The sequence below is a fragment of the Trichoderma ghanense genome, assembly GCF_004382785.1.
Source record: "Trichoderma ghanense strain CCMA-1212 chromosome Unknown scaffold_9, whole genome shotgun sequence".
Taxonomy (NCBI): Eukaryota; Fungi; Ascomycota; class Sordariomycetes; order Hypocreales; family Hypocreaceae; genus Trichoderma; species Trichoderma ghanense.
The window spans coordinates 816,236-837,891 of record NW_027395672.1 but is presented as its reverse complement, the minus strand read 5'-3'; the positions used below and the strand labels follow the sequence as shown (position 1 = coordinate 837,891).

The window sequence follows — 21,656 nt, the reverse complement described above, 5'->3', positions numbered from 1 at the left end:
GCTCACAGCGTTATCCTTCGAGGCTGGATTCCTTACGATCTAGAAGTGGATAGCTAGATGCAAGACACAACATGGTCAAGGTGTTGTTGCCGTTGCTGACATGAGGCGTGTCCTCTTCTATTTGCGCCTTCAGCTTACTATTCGTAAAACATCGGCCATATCGTGTCTATGTTCGCAAAGATTGAAGGCGGCCAAGGTTTATACATGTGCGTCTCATGGAGATGCTTCATCCTCTCAAAATGCCGTGGCGCTTCATCGCCGGGAATGGCCGGGCTATCGCTGCTTAGAGACCGATAGCCCGGACAGGCGAAATCAGAGACGCATCGTCAAGGTTCAGATGGTTCACAGGTGGAAAGGAACCAGGACAGTACCTGTCGTCTTTTTTATTCTCCTAGACAAGTTCCAAGTCTTTATGCCATTTGTTCGCCTTGCTCAACTCCCATCCAGGGTATCACTGCGTCCACCTCTCACGCCTTGCGTCGCTTTGCACCTTCCGCCGCTTGCGCCCCTGTAGCATTCGCAGCCGCATTGTTCGCCGCAAGAATCGCATCCAAAAGCTCCGGGCTCGCATTCAGCATGTCTTGAGACTCCGACTTGACGCGCTTGGGGTCCAGCTTGCCGACGATGGGAACCGCCGTGGCGAGAATCTGCTGGAAAGGAGCAGCCACGAAGTAGCCGCTCTCGTCGAAGAAGGAGGCGAACGGCTTGGCAATCTCGATGATGCGCGACTTGGCGGATGTGTCCGTGACGGTGATGCTAAGTCGGTACGTGGGATCCAGCTTCTTCGTTGAGGTGGCTACTGTAATCTGAAGGTTTCCCTCGTCAGTCTTGCGCTTCATCGCTTTTTTCCGGTATGCCATTACATACCTTGTCTCCTGATGGCGCAACACCCTGATAGACAACGCCCTTCTCCACAAACATCATCCAGAACGTCAAGAGGCCGTTCAGCAGAGTGTAGACAGCCACGGCAACGGTTGTGTAGGTCTTGGTGTTCTCAAAGCCGAGCTTGTAGTCCCACGCAAAACAAGCGGCAGATATGAGAAAAGCGCTGTATCCCAGCACTAGCCGGACATCGCTGAGGAAGTGTGTCTGCTTGAACTTTAGGGAGTTGAGGTAGTTGGCGATCGCATCGTCGGCTGTGTTCTTGAGATCTATGGCCACGGTGTCAGTGTGAGCACACGTTTAGTTGAACAGCGGCAACGGGTTGAAGCGCGAAATCAGGAGACTTTACCTGCCAGATTATACAGAGAGACCTTCTCGGCGGCCATGGTGATTTCGTTGTTCTGGTGATCCGAACCCAAACAGGACGCTGGTGTTGAGCTGCTCGTCGACTTGTGGCAGAGGTGGCCTGTAAGTTAGCAGTTGACTGCAGTGCTAACGTCCACTAAAGATCGTGGGGATCTGTTAACTCCAGGTCCAGCAGCCAATCGACGGCGCTGCTGCTCCGGATAGTGGGGCTGCCGGCTGCCGGCGGTAGGATACTCCGTACTGCCAGAGCTGCAAGCTGCAGCTATTCCATCTTCCACCTCAGCCTCTTCAAGCTCCCCCTCCATAATAATAGCAGCGTCATCGCCAGCTACCAGGTCGCTCGATACCGAACAACAGCGTCGCATCAGCCCCGGCAGCGGTTGACCAGCCGAGCGAGTTCATCATGGCGCAAATTCCGCCTCAGACCCTGCATAGGGACCCCCAGCTCTTGTTCGTATCCCACAGCTTCGAGATGGACGACAAGCGAGCTAACATGGCAATCCCACGCACAGCTACTGGATCCTCATCCCCATCACCATTGTCATGGTTCTGACCGGTGTCCTTCGCCACTATGCTTCCGTCCTCATGGCCACGACTCCGAAAAAGGCCGACATCAAAGCCATCCGCGAGCAGCGTGCCCTCGCCCACGGCGCCGCCCTACGGACCAACTACCACGTGCTGTCGCGAAAGTCGTTTGAGGCCCGGCGAGACTTCCTCATTGGGGCATTCGAGTCCGGGGCCTACCTGAAGGCGCCGAACCAGAAGGGCCAGCCGCCGGCGAACCCAATGACGGACCCGAACGCCATGGAGGGTATGATGGGCATGATGAAGAACAACATGGCCATGATCATCCCCAACACGCTGATTATGAGCTGGATCAATGCCTTTTTCAGCGGATACGTCATCAGTATGGCATACCGGTTGTTCCATTCTCTGCTAGTGCTAACGACAAGTAGTGAAACTGCCATTTCCCATTACAATCAAGTTCAAGAGCATGCTGCAGGCAGGTGTACAGACCAAAGACATGGACCCGCGGTGGATGTCTAGCATCAGCTGGTACTTTTTGTGCATTTTTGGTCTGCAGTTTGTCTATGTGTTCCTCCTCGGTAGTGACAATGGTAAGTTGACGCACGGACCCCCTTCATGAATGATCCATTTTAACAAATCATCAGCCGCCAGCCAAATCGCTCAGCAGATGCAGGCTCAGCAGATGCCCGTTGGGCCCATGGCTCCCGGACAGGATCCGAGCAAGATGTTCAAGGCCGAAGCCGAGAACCTGGCCGTCATTGAGCACTACTCTGTCTTGGACGGCATCGAGGAGCGACTGCTGGAAAGGATCAAGGTGTAGACTTTGTATGACTCCAACCAAGGGGGAATAACTGTTTAGTACATTGTGCTCTTTAATATGCCGTGACTCATCCAATCAAGCACCATCCCACCACAGACACACGCCCAGACCTTCAGCAGCCATGCTGCCCTTGATCTTGTAAGGCGTCTTTGCCGGCGTGTCTTCAGCTTGCGTGGGACCGACTGGCGTCTGATCGTGCCATTCTTCGTCAATGACCTGGAAGCGGACCATTTCGTGGTTGTCGTAAAACAGGCGCTCCTCGTCAAAGTTCCATATCCAAATTTGTTCGCTGTGATTACTGTCCTGCTGTTAGCTCTCTTCACCAGAAAGTGAAGCTGGCGGCGGTCTTACTATTCAGCCCCCTGAGGGAGCTCCTCGTACGGAACAAAAATGTCGTCGAAAAAGTCTGTCCTCAGGTGAATGCCAGAAGGAGTCGAGCTACGTATCCTGCCAAGCATGACCTCTCCCTTGAAGGGTCTGAAGACTATCATCCGAAACTCGACTATCGTCATGTAAGCATGCTGGATGGCCGCAGAGACGAGCAGGGTGACTGTACCGTTGACGTTGACGAGGCCTGTGCCATGGCCTATCAGGCCTTCAGACGTCCATAGCACATCAAACAGAGATATGCACAGTCCAATTTTTTGAACCACCTGCATGGAGTAAGAATCAGTCGTTGTTGCGACTCAAACAGCAGCCGATGAGCGAGAGAGACAAGCAAAAACACCAACCTTGTTTGCGTATTTGGCATTGATGTTGTCCTCGATTGCTACGATGCTGTGCTTTGAGAAATCTTCTGGGGAGATTTGCACCAGATCGGCGAATTTGGTCTGTGACTGCAGGTGAGCCTTCTGTCGTGGGAGAGCAGACATGATCCCAGCTCTGAGAGTATATCAGCAACTTACGAGGATAAACATCTTGACGGAACAACTCAAGTATCTGATACAGAGCCTTCAGCTGTGACTCACAAGGTGACGACGGACAAGCAGGACCATCACGAACGAGACGCCGTCATGTCACGATATGCATCCCTCGTTCATCACCTCAACCAGCAAATGAAGCCGTTCGGTTCAGTCTCATCGCCTGGCAGCCAAAAAGTCAGTCAGAAATTCAGTTTGAGGCGATGCGCCCTAGTCCGCATCCAGCTAGCGCCCTCGAATTCCGCCCCGGACAGTGTCTCACCGCCTGCTTACCGCGGCCTAGCGGGCCCTTTTGCCCAACCGCACTTCATTTTGCAGCCAAAGTCGGACATCGTGGAACTTGCCGTTGATTCCCATCTTGTCACCGTCCAGCAGCACCTGCGCAGCGCTTCTGAGGCGCCATCACCGCCTGTCCCGCGTCTCTAGCAGATCTATTTCCCTTCAGGCTGTCAATTACAGATTGTTTGGATTTTATCCCGATTGTCGTCGTCGAATTTCTCCTCCTGCACCCGTCCGCCCTCCGTCGAGTTCGAGAAGTCTCGAAGTCTCAAAGTCTCAAAGTCTGACGCTCCTCGTCCTCTATCTCTAGCCCCCTTTTGCTCGAATCATACAGCAGCCGATTGGGTCTCTGCCTCAGCCTTTTTCAGCAACAATCAAGTCCGCATTGCACCAGTCCTCATGACCCCTTGAGCAATGTCGACGTACAACTACGCACCACCACCCCCTCCGCCCCCTACGTCTGGCGGTGCCGGCTACGGACAGTCGAGTTCGACTCCCTACGGCCAGAGCCGCGGCGGCGGATCAGGCAGCCGTAGGGGCGGCCACTACCACGGCGGTCGGGGCGACTACCACAGCTCGCAGCCGCGGTATGAATACGCTGGGCAGCCATATCCTGCCCAACATGCAATGCCGTATGGCAGCTCTCAGCCGCAGGCGAATGGCTATCCGGCTCCCCAGCCGCAGTGGGCTCCCGATCATGGCCATCCTCCTGCGCACCACGGCCACCCGCACGCTCCTGTGCCGCTCCCTGCTTCCAACTACCACCCAAACTACCCTCCTCAACACTATCCCCCTTCCCAGTACCCCCAGCAGGCTGCCTATGCGGCCCCTCAGCCCTACCCCTATCAAGCCCCCCCTCCTCCACCGAACCAGCCGCCGCAGTGGAACAACCAGGGAGCTCCTCAGGCATATGGTAGCGGTGGCAGAGGCCGTGGAGGCTACGGCGACCGCGGAGGCCACAAGCAGTCTCACAGTGCACCTCCCATCCGTCACGGCCACGAGTACGATGCGGCGCACCCTCCGATGATCGGCGGATATCCCCAGCCATACCCCCCTGATCCTCGAGTTGCTCATTACCCTCCACCGCAATATGCTTACACACCACCTCCGCCCCCTCCCGTCAACTCCCGCCACTCAGACTCTTCCCACAATCAGTATTCTCGTCGAGGTCGCGGCGGGCACAGAGAGGGCAGTAAGGGACGGGGTGGTCATCATTCTCATCACCATGGAGCGGGTGATAAGGCACGCCCTCCAAAGCAGTCGAGTAACAATGTTGACAGTGCTGCAAAGCCCGACAAGCCCGAGTCTCCTTCAGCCGGCAAGAAGAAGAAGAGAAAGACCAACACGCTAGGCTTGACCCCGGGAGTTGATTCAGAGACGGAAGATGATGAGGGAGAGGAGAAGACACTCACCGAACTCATCGGTCAGGAAGCCCTCAAGTAAGCAATCTGATGTCTTTTCCTGTCCGCTTGTGTCATCACTAACCTCGTTTCCTGGTGTAGCATCAGCGATGTTGCGGCTTTCGTTGCAGAGCGAAAGAAGAAATTCCCCACCAGAGCGCGCGTCGAAGCCAAAAAGGCCGCCGAGTTGGCGCAGCGAGAAGAGGACAAGGCTGCCTCTCTGGAGAAGGAGGCCGACAGGCTTAGGAAGCAGCTGCGCAAGGTCGAGTTCTCCATCAAGAGAAAGCGAGAGCAAGGTGACGAAGGGGACGAGATGCGCGATCCCTCTGAAGACTCGTCGGATGACGAGCCCGAAGTCATGTCCAGCCGTACCCAGACGGCGCCTCCTCCTCCCTCGGCCAACAAGGCTGACATCACCAGACACTGCAAGTACTACTCTACCGGTGGAACGTGCGGTAAGAAGGGCAAGTGCCGCTTCGTCCATGATCCCCAAGCTCGGGAGGCGGCCATGAAGGAACGCGAGGCCAACAACGGTCGCCTCACCATTCAGCAGCGCTTGATTTTAAACGACAAGGAGCAAGAAGACCTGGCCGTCCTGCAGTCTATTCAGTACCTTCGCGAAAAGGGCCTCATGAACGCTGCTGGCGCATCAGCAGCGGCCCAGACCAACGGCGAAGAACAGAAGCCAACGCCTGTCTCCGCGCCTGCTAGACCTGCATCCGCATCAGCATCTACGCCTGCTCCTGTTTCTGCCTCTGGTTCTACACTGCCTCCCTCTACGTCTTCCCTCCCTGCCATCCCGCCTCAGCCTGCCAAGAGGGAGCCACCCCGCAGAACCAATCCGCCTCCCTCCATCATACCCACGGCTAATAGTACCAGCACGCAAGGAATCCGGCACTATCAAGGCTGGCTCCTGAAGCCGTACGGAAGCTCAAGTGGCAAACAATCGCAGAGTGACGATCTTCCCTGATTCAACAATTTGCGTTTGCACACATGTCTTTATATATACACCATCCTCAACCCCATTTGCGCAAGGACTCGGCACCAGCCACTGTTGGCCCCGACGTTGTCCGACTTGGATTTTTTTACAACTCATGGGGGCTTTTGTTTTTGTTCTACTCTTTTGGTTCAAAATATATGTCTGCATCGAACAAAAAACAACATCGGACGGCGTTGGCTTCACACTTTTCGTTTGCAAGTGTAACAAGGTCGGACTTGCGGGCACAAGGGCGTCTTGAGCGACATTCCCTCAGGCCTGATGCTTCAAGAGCGACGTTTCTTCTTAAACTTGGATATCGGCTCCTCAAGAGTACGGTCTGTGCAGGATTCAGAAAACTCAGCCAGTGCTCATTGAAGAGTCCCAAAGACAGGTATCTTGTGGATGTGGCGAGCGGAAACAAGTCATCTTGTCTTGACGGCCTATGATATCTTCTAAAATTGACTGTTTATAGGATCCAGATTGTTTCGGTTTTGAAAAGTGGTAGAATGAGACTCTCGGACAACTTGGTTGCATTTGATTCATTTACAACATATGCGGAACCGAAAAAGCAAAGGGGTCACTGCTAGAAATTGTTTCTTTGCTGTTTTTCTTTCTCGGATACAGAGTCCTGTTATATATTACGTTTGCGGTAAAAGTAGTCAATCAGACTCTATTCTATTCAGACACTATCTCACCCAATCACCCACTTCGAACACGCCAGTTTCATCAAATGTTTGCTTGGTACACATGAGGTACTAAAGCATAATCGATAATTAATAAACGCGTAGAGACTTTCCCTGTCAAGAAGACAGAACGCGAACTACCGAATAATCTCTAAGCTAAATTTAACTCGAAAAACTGTCCGAACCAGGACGCTGCTGCGGAAAGAGAAAAGTAGATGGAGAAACAAAGTTCCAATTTCTGCGCCATACAATGCAAAAGAAGAGTCCAATCCCGTATAAACACCGCTGACAGAAAAGAAAGAATAGAACAAAGTCAAGGCACAACACCGAAAGTCAACAGGATAGTTAAACTGGGTTGGAGAGGGGGGAACGAGCAGAGTATTGTGTGTGTGTGGGATAGAAAGGAAGAATAGGAACACTGAAGTCCTTTTTTCTTCTTCGAAGGGTGTAGAGGAAAATAAAGCAAACTCCGTCGCTAATGACTCTGAGACACACGAGGGGTGGTGAAACCATTTCCTCGCTGCGTCGCTGGCACACTCGTTTCTTTCGTTTCCCTCCTTGAGAGAATCATTCCACAGATGCCAACCTTTTCAAATCCGATTCAGAATTAATGTACGCAAAGGATACCCAACGCCCCAGAGACACCAAAGGACAAAGGGAAGGGAAGAGGGCCGTGACAAAGGACTGATGCTGAATCCTCCGTTAGCGTCGATTGGCCCGCAACGCTTCGAGAGCTTTGCGCTTCTTCTCTTCCTTGGCCATCTTGAGGGATCTCTCAAGCTGCTCCTCCCGCAGATCCTCGCGGCGAGCGATGCGCTCAGCCATCCGCTCCTCGTCGTCAATGTCGTCGAGGCCGGCCTCCATGTCGGAGGAAGCATCAGACGCATAACCGTAACGCGGGCCGTCGTCTTCCTCGTCGTCATAATCGATGAAGTCGTCCATGTCCTCGTCATAGTCATCCTCGTACCGGGATCGTCGGTTGGCGCCGGGCCGGGGTGGAGGGGCGTTGAGCAGGGCACCGCCGCGGGGGGCGTTGCTCTTCTTCGATGCGTTGCCGGGTTTGGGGCGGGCTGTCCCGGTATAGCCGGTCGTTGCCAGGGCTGCCTTCTTGACCTTCTTCTCGGGCTCCGGCACCGGCGCCTTCCGTGACGACGTCATGGCCTTGGCAGGGGTTCGTGACGCAGCACCATTTCGGTCGCTTTTTGAGAGAGCACTTCCATTCGTACCGTTGCGCTGTACCGGCCTTGCTGATCCTTTGTACCCGACTGGAGCTTTGCTGGTCTGCGCGCCTGAAGGTGCACCCTTGACGTCGGTTCTCTCCTTGTCCCTCTTGATGGCCCCCTTCTCGACTTTTTTATGCTGAATCTTGCCTACCTGGCCCATTACCGCCTGAGCCCGCTGAGCCCGTGCGAGAATTTCGGCATAGGATCCCTTCTTCGGAGGTGCTTTAGGCTTGTTCGGGTCGACTACCGGTGCGGACGGTGGTTTGCTGGCAACAGCAGGCTTCGCTGGTCGACTAGCAAGACTGACCGGCTTCGAGGGGATCGGGGTCGACTTCGAGGGGATCGGGGCCGGCTTCGGCAGGGTGGCGCTCGCAGGTCGCTCCGGGGCCTTTGTCGGTTGCGTGAACAGACGCGGTGTCTTGGAGTCGGCCCTGGAAATATCATCATCTGCCTTCCGCTTGACCGAAACGCTCGGTAGTCGTTGGACGGCGGGCGCAGGGCTCTCCGAGGGCTTTCCGCCGGTGATCTGAGCCAGGAGGTCCCCGATCTGGTTAACATGCGTTAGCCACCATAGGCGCTGATGCCCAACCACCAAGGCCCTGGGCGAAAGGAGAAGGAAAGCGACAACTTACCGGCATCGTGACTGTCGTGAGACTTCTGCTTCTTTGATTCGTAAACTTCCGTAGAGTTGCCGGAAACTCCTTCACGTAGCCCTCCTGAGATCTTCACACGCCGCGATGCATAGAAGACGCCGCTCCTCCGCTCGGCCAGCGAAGAGCAAAGCGAATCGGCACCGGTGGCAGGCTCCCCTCACGCAACGCAACGAGGAGAAGGTCCTAGAAGGGGCGTCGATCGGACAGGATGCGCGCTTCGACGGACTTGGAGGAGGTTATCGATGGAAAAGTATACTGTAAAAGACTGATAAGATATTCAACGCTTCGTCTGCAAAAGACAAGCAAGGTGAGGATGACGCCTTTTCTCCTTCCAAGAGATCCTATGGCACGTCAAGGGAAAAAGCGTTGGGTGAGAGGCTGGCCAGCGCACCTTTTGCCGGTAGAGCTACGGATGAAAAGCGGCGGGCGCCACACCGGGCTGGGCGAGGCAATGATACACGTGATATTCAAGGAGCTGATCTGTGGCGGTGCGATAAGGCGCGGATGAGGCTGAAGCCGGGGCCGCGCTGCTTACGTACTCGTGCAGCTCCGACTCCACGGCCCTAAAGCGGATCGCCTGCCCTCCACTGTAATGTTTTCGGCTAAGCACCTGTTTTTAGCGCCCACAGATTTGCACGGTAAATTGCCCTGGCGACTTTCTACTTGGGGCAACTTTTTTCCTTTCCAAACCTTTTCTACCTCAACCCAACTCAAACCACCAGAACTCGAAGGTTTCAGTCTCCGCCCAACTTGCGGTTAAAGTGATTGATTTCTCGTGTTCCTTCTGAACTTCAAAGTGAGTGCCGCTCCTCTCTCCATCCCTCGTGACAGGCGGCGAATTGCATCGACATCAGCTTCTTGCTACCTCTGCCCCTCGTCGTCGAGCTGCGAAAATCAGCTGTCAGAGATAATCACAAACACGATACTAACGAATTTCTCTTCTCGCAGAACCTTCAAAATGAAGCACCTCGCAGCCTACCTCCTCCTCACCCTCGGCGGCAACGCCTCCCCCTCTGCCGAGGACATCAAGTCCGTCCTCAGCTCCGTCGGCGTTGAGGCCGAGGATGAGCGTCTCGAGAAGCTCATCTCTGAGCTCTCTGGCAAGGACATCAACGAGGTATGTCTTTTTTTCCATGCTGAAAACCACTACTTGACGCAAATCCAACTAACAATTCCTCTCTAGCTGATCGCCGCTGGCTCTGAGAAGCTCGCCTCCGTTCCCTCTGGCGGTGCCGGTGCCGCTGCTGCCGGTGGCGCCGCCGCCGGTGGTGCTGCCGCTGCCGAGGAGAAGGCCGAGGAGAAGAAGGAGGAGGAGAAGGAGGAGTCCGACGAGGATATGGGCTTCGGTCTCTTCGACTAAGCGCTCTATTTCTCATGATGCGCAAAGTTACGACCCTCTACGATTTTCGGAAAAGTTGCGAGCATGTTGGGCGGTTGGCCTCGGATGGCTCTGGTGGCATTGGAGGACTGATCGCTCGTGGATGGCTTGGCGGCCGTTATAGGTTGGCATAGAATATCCAGTCAAGGAATTGACGACTTGCCGCTTTTCGAATACTGTTCGTCTCTACTGTGATGTATGTAATCGTAATGCTCTGTAACTGACGATAGACATGATCATGGGCACCCTTCTTATATGAATTTGCCTACCTAAGGTATGAAGAGAGCAAAAGATCAGGTTCTGACTGGTCGTTTTACAAGGTCTTGTCCTTGTACGATTGCCGTGGCTCATGAACTACCTACTTCCATATCTTTTTGCTCCTCCAAGCCTGGTTACCCTACAACAGGGGGCTCGTCAAGGGGAATCCTCAAACCAACACTCATGAAGAAAAAAAATGGCATCATATCATTCGACTCAATAACAGCGGGTGAAGCAAGCTAGCTCCTGTGCAAAGCAGTCCATGAAGTAAATTGAAGAGCTCGAATCAGAGAAAATCATGCTAGCTAATTTCAATCCTCGTCTCATATCAATATCATCACATACACATCTCATACTCATCACAAATCCATTAGATCCCATCAAGATAAAACAATTCAGAAGCGCCCAGGATACAACCCTCCCACTTTTCTCTCAGCCTTTCAACTCTCATACCAAGACTTATCCGGCCTATACGCACTCTCCGGCGCAGCCCACGAAAACTGGCGCCCTCTCGCCTCACCATCAACCTCCTCATATCTCGGCAGAGTCGACACCCCGTTCTCGCCAGGCGTATCAGGTACGGGCGACATCTCTGCTCCTTGACTTTGTTGCTGAAGCCTTTGATGCTGCTGCTCTTGTTGTTCTGGAGAAGGGGACATTGGTCTGCGAATCTTGCGCTTAGCACAAGTATAGAAAAGAAAAGGGTGAACAGAGTGAAAAGAGACTGTTATACTAACGGCCAGTTGCAACATCGAAAACCCTCTTCCACCGCTCAGAAATGTACTTACTTGTCTGGCACCACGCTGGCTCCACCCAACTCTTTCACAACAGGAGCCTGAAAGACAAAAGGCAAACCATCAACATGCCTCTCCATCGATGTATTCCCCTGCTTTTCTCCAGGAACATCCGTCATAGCAGGAAGTTCAGCCGCAAGCTCAGCCGGAAGCTCAGCAGGACCCTGAATCTCTTCAACGTGCTGCTGCTTCTGCTTCTCCTGAAGCTGCTCTTTCCGCCAAACAGTCGCAAACTTCGTCTTCACATTCCCAAGACCTGCGCCAACATCTCTCATAGAAAGACGATGGTTATAGCGATAGTCACGGTTGTGCGCAGAACATCCTGCATCGCGTCGTCCGAAGAAGAAGAAGAGTGCTGCTACGAGACAGAAGAAGGCGCCGCTTCCTATGGCGATGCCCGCAATTTGAGCGGCGCTTATCTGCGTGGAGTGCGGTGCTGACGAAGGAATGTCAGACTCCGATGGTTTGGCATCTGAGGCGGCTACCGTTGAAGAAGCTGTTGTTGCGGTGGTGATTGACATGTGCGGTATAGTTGATGTCGAGAATGTTGTAGGCTCATGATTTGAAGGAAACAGGGCGGTAACGAATCGTCCCGATGAGAAAGGGGCAGCCTCTGTGTAAGTGGGGGATTCAGACTCTGAAGTAGTCGAAGGCTCAGTCGAGGTCGTTGTCGTAGTCGATGTCATTGTCAAAAGATCCGCAACCTTATAGACCTCTAGCAAACCCAAGCGTGATCAGCATCATTCTCAAGTCAAGGCGCACAGCTACTCATCACGGATACATACTCGTAATCGTCGCCGTCGTCCCATCATACAGAATCCTTGTCTCCGTCCAAGTCGTCAGAGGGATGGGTGGTTGACCCATTCTGAACCTGGGTATGTTCTCCTCTCCCAGCACAGTTCCGCCAAACAGGATGCTCGAAAAAGCAAACGATGCCATCCAGAACCACCACATCATGGCTTCAGTCAACAAATTCGATATCTTTGCACCCTCGGCAATCTCAGCACCAATCTATCAACAAACACGTTATCCGCAAACCAGCTGCGTAACACAAATCAAGCTCAAATCAAAGCGAAAGACAATAAAGGCTCAAAAATCATGCCGCAGACCTACCTCTCCGCACCTTAATGTGTAAACGAACGAGAGAGCAAGTATAAGTGAGTGACATACCTCCCGACTGTGTTATCACGATCAAAGACCAACACCCATGACAAAAACAGACATGAAACGCAATAGATGTACCACATAACCAAACATATATCTACACATCAAGGCAAAACCCGAGCACCAGAACTTGGCGATCACAGAAAGGCAATGGCCACGATGCGGCGTTCCGCACCCCTTGGACCTGCGAGACAGCGCACACAAGAGGCCGGATTTGGGAATGCCGTTGAATCTCAAGGAATGGGGTGGTGGGAGGGGGCCATATGCAATGCAGGTTCCCGTATTCATAACGTTGGTCTTGCTGGCATGGGATATTGCAGATTCGTCTAACGGAAAGTCTATGGACGGTTTGAGTGTGTTCAGGGGCCGGCCTCCTAGCCCTCTGCTCTTCGCTTCTTTGTTCCTGATAGAGCCTGCTGCTTTCGTGGCTGCCTGCCGAGGTATTGCGCCGTTGGGACCACAAAGAGGTCGCCCAACCGCGATCCAACTTTGGTGGCGAGCGTTTCTGATACAAACGCATCCCGACCAACAGACGCCTGCTTCAGGCAAATGCGTACGTGCTTTGGCTGTACTGAACGTGTGGCAGGCCGGACGCTCTCTTCTCGACTGTTTTCACAACATAGCTGTAGCCCATGCTCACTGTGTCTTCGTCTTGACCTTGGCGCCCTTGGGCACAAAGCCTGTTTCTCGCAACAGCCTCCAGATACACCACAAGTAGCAGATGAAAAACCCTGCCGCGCCCACACCGACATTCGCAACAACCCACAGATCCGGCTTCCCTGGCGGCGGCTCGACAAAGGCCTCGACGACATGCCACGCCGCCATCGTGGCGTAAAAGGTCCCCTGCAGAAGAGCCGTGCCCCATTGGACAACTTGGGACTGCCCTTCCTGAAAAGGCGCGCTCCAAGACGTAGGTGGCAGGCCCAGGAGGTACGCCCAAAGCAGGGTAAAGACTGCATACGGCACTCTAAGGTCGACGCGGTGCAACAAAGGAAACATTGTCCAAGCGCCCAGGAGGTTGGCAAAGCCCACCCAGGCACGGACTTCGCCGCTCATGCCGTGCTTCCCAGCCAGAAGCAGGGTCATGGGCATTAGCGGAAGGAGGACGCTCTTCTCGTGAACCTGCCAGCTGAAGAGGAAAAAGCCCCATGCCGTGGCCGCAAAGGCAGGCGGAAGCGCTGACTTTCGAGGGCGCAAGAACAGGATGATGTTGGGTGGGAGAATGGATGCAAAAGTGGCCACGAGAGCGGCTTTCTGGAGAAGGTGGACAGGGTAGTTGCGCAGCTTGATGACCGTGTTGAGAGTACACCAGAAGTTGGCAACCTTGTCTTCAAAGAGACCGCGGGCAAATGGGAACACGCGATGGACCATCTGCCCCAGCTGCTCAAAAATGGGATAGTAAAAGTGATCAGGACTGATGTAGTTGGCGATAAACGGCGCAGCTCCTTGTAGTTTCAGCTCGGGGCTCGGATCAATGCCTCGCTGCTTGTCGTAGAGCGCGCCGAGGGCCAGCGGCAGAACCAGCACGCCGAAAGAGACAATGGTCACCAAAGCGATTCCAACGAGTCTGGTGGGGTTGATGCCCGTGGTGATGCATCTCCCGAGCAAGTACGAGAAGACGCTGAACGCGTAGTAGAGCGCCATTTGTTTAAAGCCCAGGGCAGCAACGAACAAGACAGCGGCCCACATGTATCGTTCAGCCAGCATGCTCGACATGCTCGCCACGACAAAGCCCAGCATCACCGTGTTGTACTGGAAATGCACATGGTCAATCAGAATCAGCGACGGCTGCATCAGGATAGCCACAAGGGCCAGGTTGCTCGTCCAGATGCTAATGTCGCTCAGTCTGCTGAAGCGCCGCACAAAGACCGTGACGGCAGGGATGAAGACCAGATATTCAGACACAATGACGGTCGCCCTCATGAAAATCTTGAGCGTTGGGTCATGGGAGCCGCGCGAAGACACCAGGGCGAACCACTCGGGATTGATCAGGGAGCCAACCTTGCCGAGAACCCAGCTGTGGTAGGCCGTGAGAGGAGGATAGTCGAGCCCCCACCACTCCAGGTCGTGAAAGTACCATTGGGATATCGGCAGATGCGTCGTGAGCTCCATCCAATGGCGCTGGGCCTCGTAGTCGCCGAACATGGGAGGTCGTTGGAACCCTAAGCCGCCGTCAGTCCACAGAACCACCGCCCGCGATAAGCTTCTTTCAATCCGCTCACCAGAGTATCCCCAAAGCCCAGCCGCCCATCGAAACAGCCCGACGACCATCAGCACCAGCGGCAGCACCTCCCATTGCGACAGCGACGTCCGCGCCGGCCACAGGAAGGCAGCCAAGGGAAAGGCTGGGGCGCGCAGCTTGTCGATGTCGCCCTTGTTGGCTTTCCGCCGCGGCTTGTGCGCAGGACTTGAGGCGGGCATGTTGTGTGTCACCGCATGGGGTTGGAGAGCTGTGATGGTGGTGCTGGCTGGGAATTGGCTGTTCTCGTGCTGTAGAAGGGAGGCTGTCGACAGCTTGACAAGGCGAAGTTGAAGATTGACGGGACACTTGGAGCTTATGCCCCAGATTGGGACATTGGATTCCAGTGGAGCGCTAACATCTCCGAAACCCGCTGAAGAAATACAGTGCGATCTGGCGGTTGGGTGAGACGCACACACTGTATTGTGACGCTCGGTGTACGGGCCTTGAACAGCTCATGCTTGCCAAGACTCCATGGCATCGAAGCTCCCTTTTACATCATCCAGGCCTCTTGATCTTGTTTCACTCCCCAAACCTGAGCCAGAGCCTTCACTTGCCTCGGCACAATCATGCCATATCCATTCACCCTCCCAACAACGTCCGCCTTCTCCTTCTCCTCGTCCTTGTCCTGCGACTCTCATCCCTCGCTGCCCCTCAGTGCCAGCACCTACCGCGGGGTCGTCCGAAGTGCCCTCAAGAAGCACAAGCGACTCCCGCCCTCCTCACAGACGGCCAATCTCAGCACCGTCATCTCCAGCTTAGAGCACTATCTGCCGTATCTCGCCGCGGTGGACGCCGGACTCAGCAACCAGCCCGTCGGCGGCGAGACCGTCACCACAATCCTGGAATCGACCCCCTCCATCTCATGGCGGCCGACCCTGTCGGGCGATCTGGTGCCTGGACGTGAACGTCCTCGCGTCAAGATCATCTCATTGGAGCATGAGCTCTACTTCACGCTGTCGACCTTGGGCTTCGCCAATGTGCTGATGGCAAGGGCCACGCTGCAGCCCCTGTATTCCACAACGCTCGACTTTCAGGGGGGCCAGGAGAGGACGACTGTGATGACGACGGCGACAAAGTATCTGCTAGAAGCAGCCTCCATATACGACTACGCTGCCACGAGAAGTGAGCAGATCGTCGCTCACCCGCCTTGCGTTGATATCGCGCCCGCCACGCTCCGAGCTCTGGCCTCTCTTTGTCACGCCGAGGCAACGCTGTTGGCTGTACTGAAGGACGACCCTTATCCAGCGGCCGTGGCACAGGACAGGAACAAGAGCGACAAAGAATGGATGTTTAAAGCACCCGACATTCCAAAAGTTCGGGCTCATCTCTACGCCCGCCTCTGCCTCGCCGCATCTGAACATGCCTCGAAAGCGGCGGCACTATGTCAAGCAGCGAGATCAGGATCAGGCGGCACCAGCTCAGGATTTCTCCGGTACTTGGAAGATTTGCGGCGGACCAGCCGCGCAAAAGCTTGTCGCTTCTTTGGCATTGACGCAGAGTTGGGCGGAGACACGGCAGAGGGGATAGCCTGGGCGCGCGCCGGCTTACACGAACTCGGCGTGGAGGTCAAGGACGCAAGCGCAAAGAAAGGCCTGAGCCTCAGTCGCACGCTCAAGGGCCTCAGCGAGAAGAGGGAAGATCGCCGAGTCGACAAGGAAACAGCCTGGGGAGCCGACGCTGGGAAACTAGAAGAGACCCGGATCCTGGAGATGCTAGACGCAAAGTGGAACAAGATTAACGATACGGTAAGCCTTGGACATGATTTTGCTGTCTGATCTCGTCTTGCTAAGCGGTGTTGTAGATGAACACGCGGCCCATTCCGCCTATAAGCGCGTTGATCAACAAGATGCCCTCGGGCCGCGAGATTCACACAATCAAGCCGTACCAGCTCCCTAGTTTGGATCGAGATGTGCTGGAAGCCATGCGTGCACCCCCTGAACAGGGCGAGCCGCTCGAAGGAGAGGCGAGCTCTGATGACGAGACTCTGGTAGATACCGCAGCCAGTGATGCTTACAGTAGGAGCGGAACGCCAAGGGGTCAGTATTTTTGATGTTTAGCATGTTAATGGGCAATGTCATGTAAGCTGCATGGAGTTTTGGATACCACAAGCGAAGGGCTAGGAATATGCAACAGGTAGCTATCAGGCAGGTAGCCTGTTCGTGCTTCTTTTGTCCGTCATAGGTGCTAATCAAAGGTGCTCTCCATCATCCCCAAGCCCGTGGAGAAACTACAAAAGCAGATCACAGGCCCAACAGAGAGGCCTTTAGTCAGACCAACCCCAAGGCCCATCGGGAATCCACGGCACAATCTCCTCAGGCACCGGCTCCCCAATCAACGGCTCCCCGTCCACCGGCTCCCCGTCCACCGGCTCCCCGTCCACCGGCTCCCCGTCCACCGGCTCCCCGTCCACCGGCTCCCCGTCCACCGGCTCTTCAGGCACGGGCTCCCCGTCCACCGGCTCTTCAGGCACGGGCTCCTCGTCCACCGGCTCTTCAGGCACGGGCTCCTCGTCCACCGGCTCTTCAGGCACGGGCTCCTCCGCCCCCTGCCAAGGCACAGCTTCAATCGTCTCGTCCGTATCATCCGTATCAGCTGGCTCGTCCGTCTCAGGCGTCCCATCCGTCCCAGCTGGCTCACCCTCCTCAGAAGGACACGTAGGAATCGTAATATTCCACGGCTTACAATCAGGAATACAACTATCCACCCATCAGTCAATCACTTCAAGTCCCGTCACTTTGCACTCTCCAACATCGATCCCACACTCATTCACACCATCGATACAAATAATGACGTTACTGCAATCATCATCTGTGAAAGGCGTGATTTCTTCCGGAGGAGGCGTAGGATACCATATATGCGTGCCGGGAATCGTGCAGGGGGGTGCTTCGGGAGCGGATTCAAGGCAGGGGTCGTAGCAACTGTATCAAGTACTCGTCAGCATTAACACGGTCGTATACTCCATATCGGCAGGATTTTTCTTTCTGTTTGGAGCAAATGAAATTGGAATATGGGAAATCTGTGACAAAAGATGACAAAAGAGTGGGATAGATGTACCCTCCGTATCGTTCGCCGCACTCATTCACGCTGTCCACGCAAATGATGCCGCAGGTGGCATCCCTATCCGTCGGCTTCACCGTCGCCAAAGCCGCCGCTCCCCCGAGCATCGCAGCAAACATCACGATACCCCTAGAAGCCATAGTGAACGGGGTGTTCCTAGGTCAAAAGATGGTAAGGATACTTCAAAAAGGAGTAAGTGACAGAGGGACAGGTGTTTTCGGGATCGAGCCCACGAAAAGACTCTTTAGTAGTAAAGACTTGGAAAAACTTATAGATACAAAATCGTGCCTGCCGCGAATCTCTGGAGTCGGCACGAGGGATGACCGGCTTAAGAGTGACAGAAGTTGGACGAAGAAATGGTCAGGGGACGGACCGACTTTGCGCAAGGGAGGAGGGCGTGAGACGGCGGTGTCGGATGGAGTATGCTGGTGTTTTCAGACTGGAATGCATAAGACTCAGGGTATCCAACATCAGCTTCGGAGCAAATCGCCCTGACCAAAGAAATGGGCAGAGTGCTTGAAACAGAAGAGTGGTTCTGAACACGCCAAGTCTGAATGGTAAAAATAGATTTTGCTTCTGCCTCCCTAGTCGAAAATCGATGGACACGATTCCATCGGCGATTAATACACAGCGGCACCGAAACCCCCAAGATAGCCGCCTTATTTTGCTTCTCCCCTCCGTCCATTCCCCATCACCTTGCCTCTCCTATGATATCAAACTCGTCTATGCGCCAAAAGCCATCTGCTTCTTGATCTCGGCAATGGCCTTTCCGGGGTTCAGACCCTTGGGGCAGGCGCGCGTGCAGTTGAGAATGGTGTGGCAGCGGTACAGGCTCATTGAGTTCTCGAGCTTGGCCCTGCGCGCCTCCTTGCGCTCGTCTCGGGAGTCGACCAGCCATCGGTACGACTGCAGCAGGATGGCGGGGCCGAGGTACTCCTCGGCATTCCACCAGTACGAGGGGCACGAGGTCGAGCAGCAGGCGCACAGGATGCACTCGTACAGGCCGTCGAGCTTCTTTCGGTCCGCCTTGCTCTGGCGGTACTCCTTGCCCTGTTTTTTTAAGGTTCTCAGTCAGTCAAAACATTCTCTCGTCAGGGGGGGGGGACATGTGGTGGGTGCTTCATTAGCGGCGTACATCTGGAGCAGGGGTGTCGCGCTGCAGGTAGGGCTCGATGGACTTGTACTGCTTGTAAAAGTGCGTCAAGTCGGGGACCAGGTCCTTGACGACGTAGGTGTGAGGCAGGGGGTAGATCTTGACGTCGGACGAGGACTCGGTGGGGATGCGGCACAGGCATGCCAGCGTGTTCTGGCCGTTGATGTTCATGGCGCAGCTGCCGCAGATGCCCTCGCGGCAGCTCCTCCGGAACGTCAGCGACGGGTCCTGCTCGTTCTTGATCTTGATGAGGGCGTCGAGGATCATGGGGCCCGTCTTGTTGAGATCGATCGAGTACGTCTGCAGCCGCGGCTTCTCGGTCGGCGTGTCGGGGTTCCACCGGTAGATCTGGAAAGACTTGAGGTTGGGCTGCGGCTGCGCTGTCTCGCTCGCCACGGAGCCCTCGCTGACCGTCGCCATGGAGCGCGAGAGGAGGGCGCTGGGACGGAAGGCTGCCCTGGCGGAGGAGCCGAGGATGCGTGAAGAGGAGCGGAGAGCGGCCATGGTGATGATTTGTTTGTCTCGTGCTGTTGCTTCGATATTCGGAGTCTTGTGCTCGGGATTGCTGGGTTTTTTCGGATCTGGTTTACGCCCCGCGATGGACGACTGCGCTGCGGAGGCTAATCAGGGGCAGACCGGAGTGGCGGGATATATAAAATCAAGTCGGTTTTCGACGCTCAAGGCTCGTGATTCCTCCTATCGGCCGCGCAATGGCGAAGTTTGTCGGTGGTGGCGTCTCGACGTTCTCGTCGTCATGGAAGAAGCTGCGGGTGGAAGTGGCTCTTCCTCGGCTATGAGGCCTCGACACAAGGCTCCGGGGCAGCCAATCAGCGCGCAGACATTGACAATTCGGCTAAGCAGGAGAAAGTCGGGATGGACGATCCCGTGAAGACGGAGCACGTACCTAGGTACCTTACCTAAGCAGAGCAGATTCGAAGCTCGTGACAGCCGGCAGAAGCCCGGGTCAAAGACACTCAGTGTTAGCTAATCATTACGTGCCGTAGCGCGGAAAAGGCGCTGCAAACGCTTTTCGTGGGGGAGCGATTCTGGTGGGGTTGAGATTAATCTCGATTGAGATCCTTTGATTGATTTATCGCCGTACAAACGCTTCGCCTCATCTTTCGTCGTTTTCTCTTCCGCGCCAACGGATCCACTGCGCCTTTGCCGCGGGTACCTCGAGAGACATTTTATCCTCGCTGGAGAATGGCGAGCCGGTTGTCTTTCTAAAGTACTGCCGGGATTGGCGATTGCACGCCGCTTCGGACTGCCTCGCCGTTGACCATCTCTGAATCCTCGCGACAACTCCAGCGCAGTCGAGATATCGCCATTGTAGACGGCCATGTTTCTCTCGGGCAGGTTGCCTGCCTCGCCATCACTGCGAACGCTGTGTCATGGTTCGTCCAGCTCTGATGAATGCACACCCGAAGAAGCCATCCATTCCCGCTAATTGAACCACCTCAACAGCCTCCAGTTGCGCATCCAGGACGTCCCGGTTCATGACCCCGAGACCCGTCTCGCAGCCGCAGCGCTTCTACTCCGACTTGTCCTCGTCTCCCAAGTTCTCCTACCACATCGCCGCGTCCTTCATCGCCAAAGACCGCCCCTACGACCCGTCGACGCACGTCTTCCACTTCAACCCCTACAACCGAATCCAGCCGCCCCGCCATCGCCGAAAGTCGTCGCGCCCCGAATCCGGCCACGATGCCTTCTTCGTGAGCCGCGTCAACGAGTCCGGCTCCGTGGCCTTTGGCGTCGCCGACGGCGTCGGCGGCTGGGTGGACTCGGGCGTCGACCCTGCCGACTTCTCGCACGGCTTCTGCGACTACATGGCCGCCGCGGCGTACGAGTATCCCGCTACGAGCGATGCGCCTCTGACGGCGCGCAAGCTCATGCAGAAGGGATACGACGCCATCTGCAGGGACCCCAACGTGGCCGCTGGAGGAAGCACGGCCTGCGTCGCCATTGCGCGGCCCGAGGGTGTCTTGGACGTGGCCAACCTGGGCGACTCGGGCTTCTTGCAGCTGCGCCTCAACGCGGTGCACGCGTACTCGGAGCCGCAGACGCATGCCTTCAACACGCCGTTCCAGCTGTCCGTCGTGCCGCCCAGCGTGGCCGCTCGGATGGCGGCCTTTGGGGGAACGCAGCTCAGCGACCTGCCGCGCGATGCCGACGTGGCGCATCACCACCTGCGCCACGGAGACGTCCTCGTCTTTGCGACCGATGGCGTGCTGGACAATCTCTTTAACCAGGATATCCTCCGGATTGCCAGCCGGGTCATGGTCAAGAGCGGTGCCTGGAGCATGGCTGCCAACGAGGCAGTCACCGTGGCCGAGTCCCTGGACAGTCTAACCGCCGCTCCTGAAGGCGTGGACGGGCAACTGAAAAAGGCCGTAACGTTACAGAGTCTGTTGGCAACCGAGATTGTGCTCGCTGCAAAGCAGGCCAGCGTCAACACCAAGAGAGACGGGCCGTTTGCCAAGGAGGTGAAGAAGTATTACCCCCAGGAAAACTGGCACGGAGGAAAAGTCGACGACATTTGCGTTGTCATTGCCGTCGTCTCGGAAGATGCACCCAGCGTCAAGAGCAAGCTGTAGATTCGGGGGGGCAAGTTGATTGGCGCACACGATAGATTTAGACATTGTTTGGGGGAGGGATAGCACTGAGCATCTTGTTTAGATAGGAGGGTTGGACGAGAAGAGCAATTTGCGGCGTGTAATTTTACGGCTCTGTATATTAGTTTCATATGAAGAAACTTGATCAATAAACAAAGAATAAACTCGGTCTCTGTATACCAAGACAAGGTGCATGAAAAGCAAGCAGTTCGTTAGTGAAGTCATTCATACCGAAACGGACGACACGGGTTCCTTTGATTGGCGA

General features: G+C 55.3%; 13 protein-coding genes across 13 annotated transcripts; 6 read left to right on the top strand and 7 right to left on the bottom strand.

Annotated features, from left to right (window-relative positions):
* Nucleotides 1–467: 467 nt before the first annotated feature.
* On the bottom strand, nt 468–1,268 carry CCMA1212_007369 (Signal peptidase complex subunit 2; the record flags this gene model as incomplete). The annotated part of the gene is made up of 3 exons (XM_073704539.1): nt 468–806; nt 868–1,151; nt 1,232–1,268. The coding sequence occupies 3 exons, from the start codon at nt 1,266–1,268 to the stop codon at nt 468–470; spliced, it is 660 nt and encodes a 219-aa protein (XP_073557175.1).
* CCMA1212_007368 (uncharacterized protein) lies at nt 1,154–2,596 on the top strand (the record flags this gene model as incomplete). Its single annotated transcript, XM_073704538.1, has 6 exons — nt 1,154–1,162; nt 1,306–1,350; nt 1,577–1,698; nt 1,761–2,155; nt 2,205–2,366; nt 2,421–2,596. The coding sequence occupies 6 exons, from the start codon at nt 1,154–1,156 to the stop codon at nt 2,594–2,596; spliced, it is 909 nt and encodes a 302-aa protein (XP_073557029.1).
* Nucleotides 2,597–2,671: 75 nt separating this feature from the next.
* On the bottom strand, nt 2,672–3,513 carry CCMA1212_007367 (DNA-directed RNA polymerase III subunit RPC8; the record flags this gene model as incomplete). The annotated part of the gene is made up of 4 exons (XM_073704537.1): nt 2,672–2,894; nt 2,948–3,249; nt 3,328–3,426; nt 3,502–3,513. The coding sequence occupies 4 exons, from the start codon at nt 3,511–3,513 to the stop codon at nt 2,672–2,674; spliced, it is 636 nt and encodes a 211-aa protein (XP_073556787.1).
* Nucleotides 3,514–3,609: 96 nt separating this feature from the next.
* CCMA1212_007366 (uncharacterized protein) lies at nt 3,610–3,942 on the top strand (the record flags this gene model as incomplete). The annotated part of the gene is made up of 1 exon (XM_073704536.1): nt 3,610–3,942. One exon carries the CDS (start codon nt 3,610–3,612, stop codon nt 3,940–3,942), a length of 333 nt encoding a protein of 110 aa, XP_073556784.1.
* Nucleotides 3,943–4,209: 267 nt separating this feature from the next.
* On the top strand, nt 4,210–6,165 carry CCMA1212_007365 (uncharacterized protein; the record flags this gene model as incomplete). Its single annotated transcript, XM_073704535.1, has 2 exons — nt 4,210–5,234; nt 5,298–6,165. The coding sequence occupies 2 exons, from the start codon at nt 4,210–4,212 to the stop codon at nt 6,163–6,165; spliced, it is 1,893 nt and encodes a 630-aa protein (XP_073557031.1).
* Nucleotides 6,166–7,559: 1,394 nt separating this feature from the next.
* On the bottom strand, nt 7,560–8,718 carry CCMA1212_007364 (uncharacterized protein; the record flags this gene model as incomplete). The annotated part of the gene is made up of 2 exons (XM_073704534.1): nt 7,560–8,627; nt 8,713–8,718. 2 exons carry the CDS (start codon nt 8,716–8,718, stop codon nt 7,560–7,562), a joined length of 1,074 nt encoding a protein of 357 aa, XP_073557018.1.
* A 963-nt stretch (nt 8,719–9,681) lies between these two features.
* CCMA1212_007363 (uncharacterized protein) lies at nt 9,682–10,093 on the top strand (the record flags this gene model as incomplete). The annotated part of the gene is made up of 2 exons (XM_073704533.1): nt 9,682–9,850; nt 9,917–10,093. Exons 1-2 carry the CDS (start codon nt 9,692–9,694, stop codon nt 10,091–10,093), a joined length of 336 nt encoding a protein of 111 aa, XP_073557179.1. The 5' UTR covers nt 9,682–9,691.
* A 716-nt stretch (nt 10,094–10,809) lies between these two features.
* Nucleotides 10,810–11,878, bottom strand: CCMA1212_007362 (uncharacterized protein; the record flags this gene model as incomplete). The annotated part of the gene is made up of 2 exons (XM_073704532.1): nt 11,158–11,878; nt 10,810–11,032 (listed from the first exon to the last, which is right to left on the bottom strand). Exons 1-2 carry the CDS (start codon nt 11,847–11,849, stop codon nt 10,810–10,812), a joined length of 915 nt encoding a protein of 304 aa, XP_073557178.1. The 5' UTR covers nt 11,850–11,878.
* Nucleotides 11,879–12,963: 1,085 nt separating this feature from the next.
* On the bottom strand, nt 12,964–14,748 carry CCMA1212_007361 (putative dolichyl pyrophosphate Man9GlcNAc2 alpha-1,3-glucosyltransferase; the record flags this gene model as incomplete). The annotated part of the gene is made up of 2 exons (XM_073704531.1): nt 12,964–14,489; nt 14,550–14,748. 2 exons carry the CDS (start codon nt 14,746–14,748, stop codon nt 12,964–12,966), a joined length of 1,725 nt encoding a protein of 574 aa, XP_073557177.1.
* Nucleotides 14,749–15,135: 387 nt separating this feature from the next.
* CCMA1212_007360 (uncharacterized protein) lies at nt 15,136–16,619 on the top strand (the record flags this gene model as incomplete). The annotated part of the gene is made up of 2 exons (XM_073704530.1): nt 15,136–16,314; nt 16,371–16,619. The coding sequence occupies 2 exons, from the start codon at nt 15,136–15,138 to the stop codon at nt 16,617–16,619; spliced, it is 1,428 nt and encodes a 475-aa protein (XP_073557176.1).
* A 213-nt stretch (nt 16,620–16,832) lies between these two features.
* Nucleotides 16,833–17,766, bottom strand: CCMA1212_007359 (uncharacterized protein; the record flags this gene model as incomplete). The annotated part of the gene is made up of 3 exons (XM_073704529.1): nt 16,833–17,265; nt 17,332–17,487; nt 17,624–17,766. 3 exons carry the CDS (start codon nt 17,764–17,766, stop codon nt 16,833–16,835), a joined length of 732 nt encoding a protein of 243 aa, XP_073556970.1.
* Nucleotides 17,767–18,349: 583 nt separating this feature from the next.
* On the bottom strand, nt 18,350–19,388 carry CCMA1212_007358 (Succinate dehydrogenase iron-sulfur subunit; the record flags this gene model as incomplete). The annotated part of the gene is made up of 2 exons (XM_073704528.1): nt 18,350–18,676; nt 18,762–19,388. Coding segments are annotated over 2 exons (954 nt in total), but the record flags the coding sequence as incomplete, so codon positions are not given.
* Nucleotides 19,389–20,118: 730 nt separating this feature from the next.
* CCMA1212_007357 (Protein phosphatase) lies at nt 20,119–21,373 on the top strand (the record flags this gene model as incomplete). The annotated part of the gene is made up of 2 exons (XM_073704527.1): nt 20,119–20,173; nt 20,244–21,373. 2 exons carry the CDS (start codon nt 20,119–20,121, stop codon nt 21,371–21,373), a joined length of 1,185 nt encoding a protein of 394 aa, XP_073556816.1.
* Between the last annotated feature and the right edge of the window lie 283 nt (nt 21,374–21,656).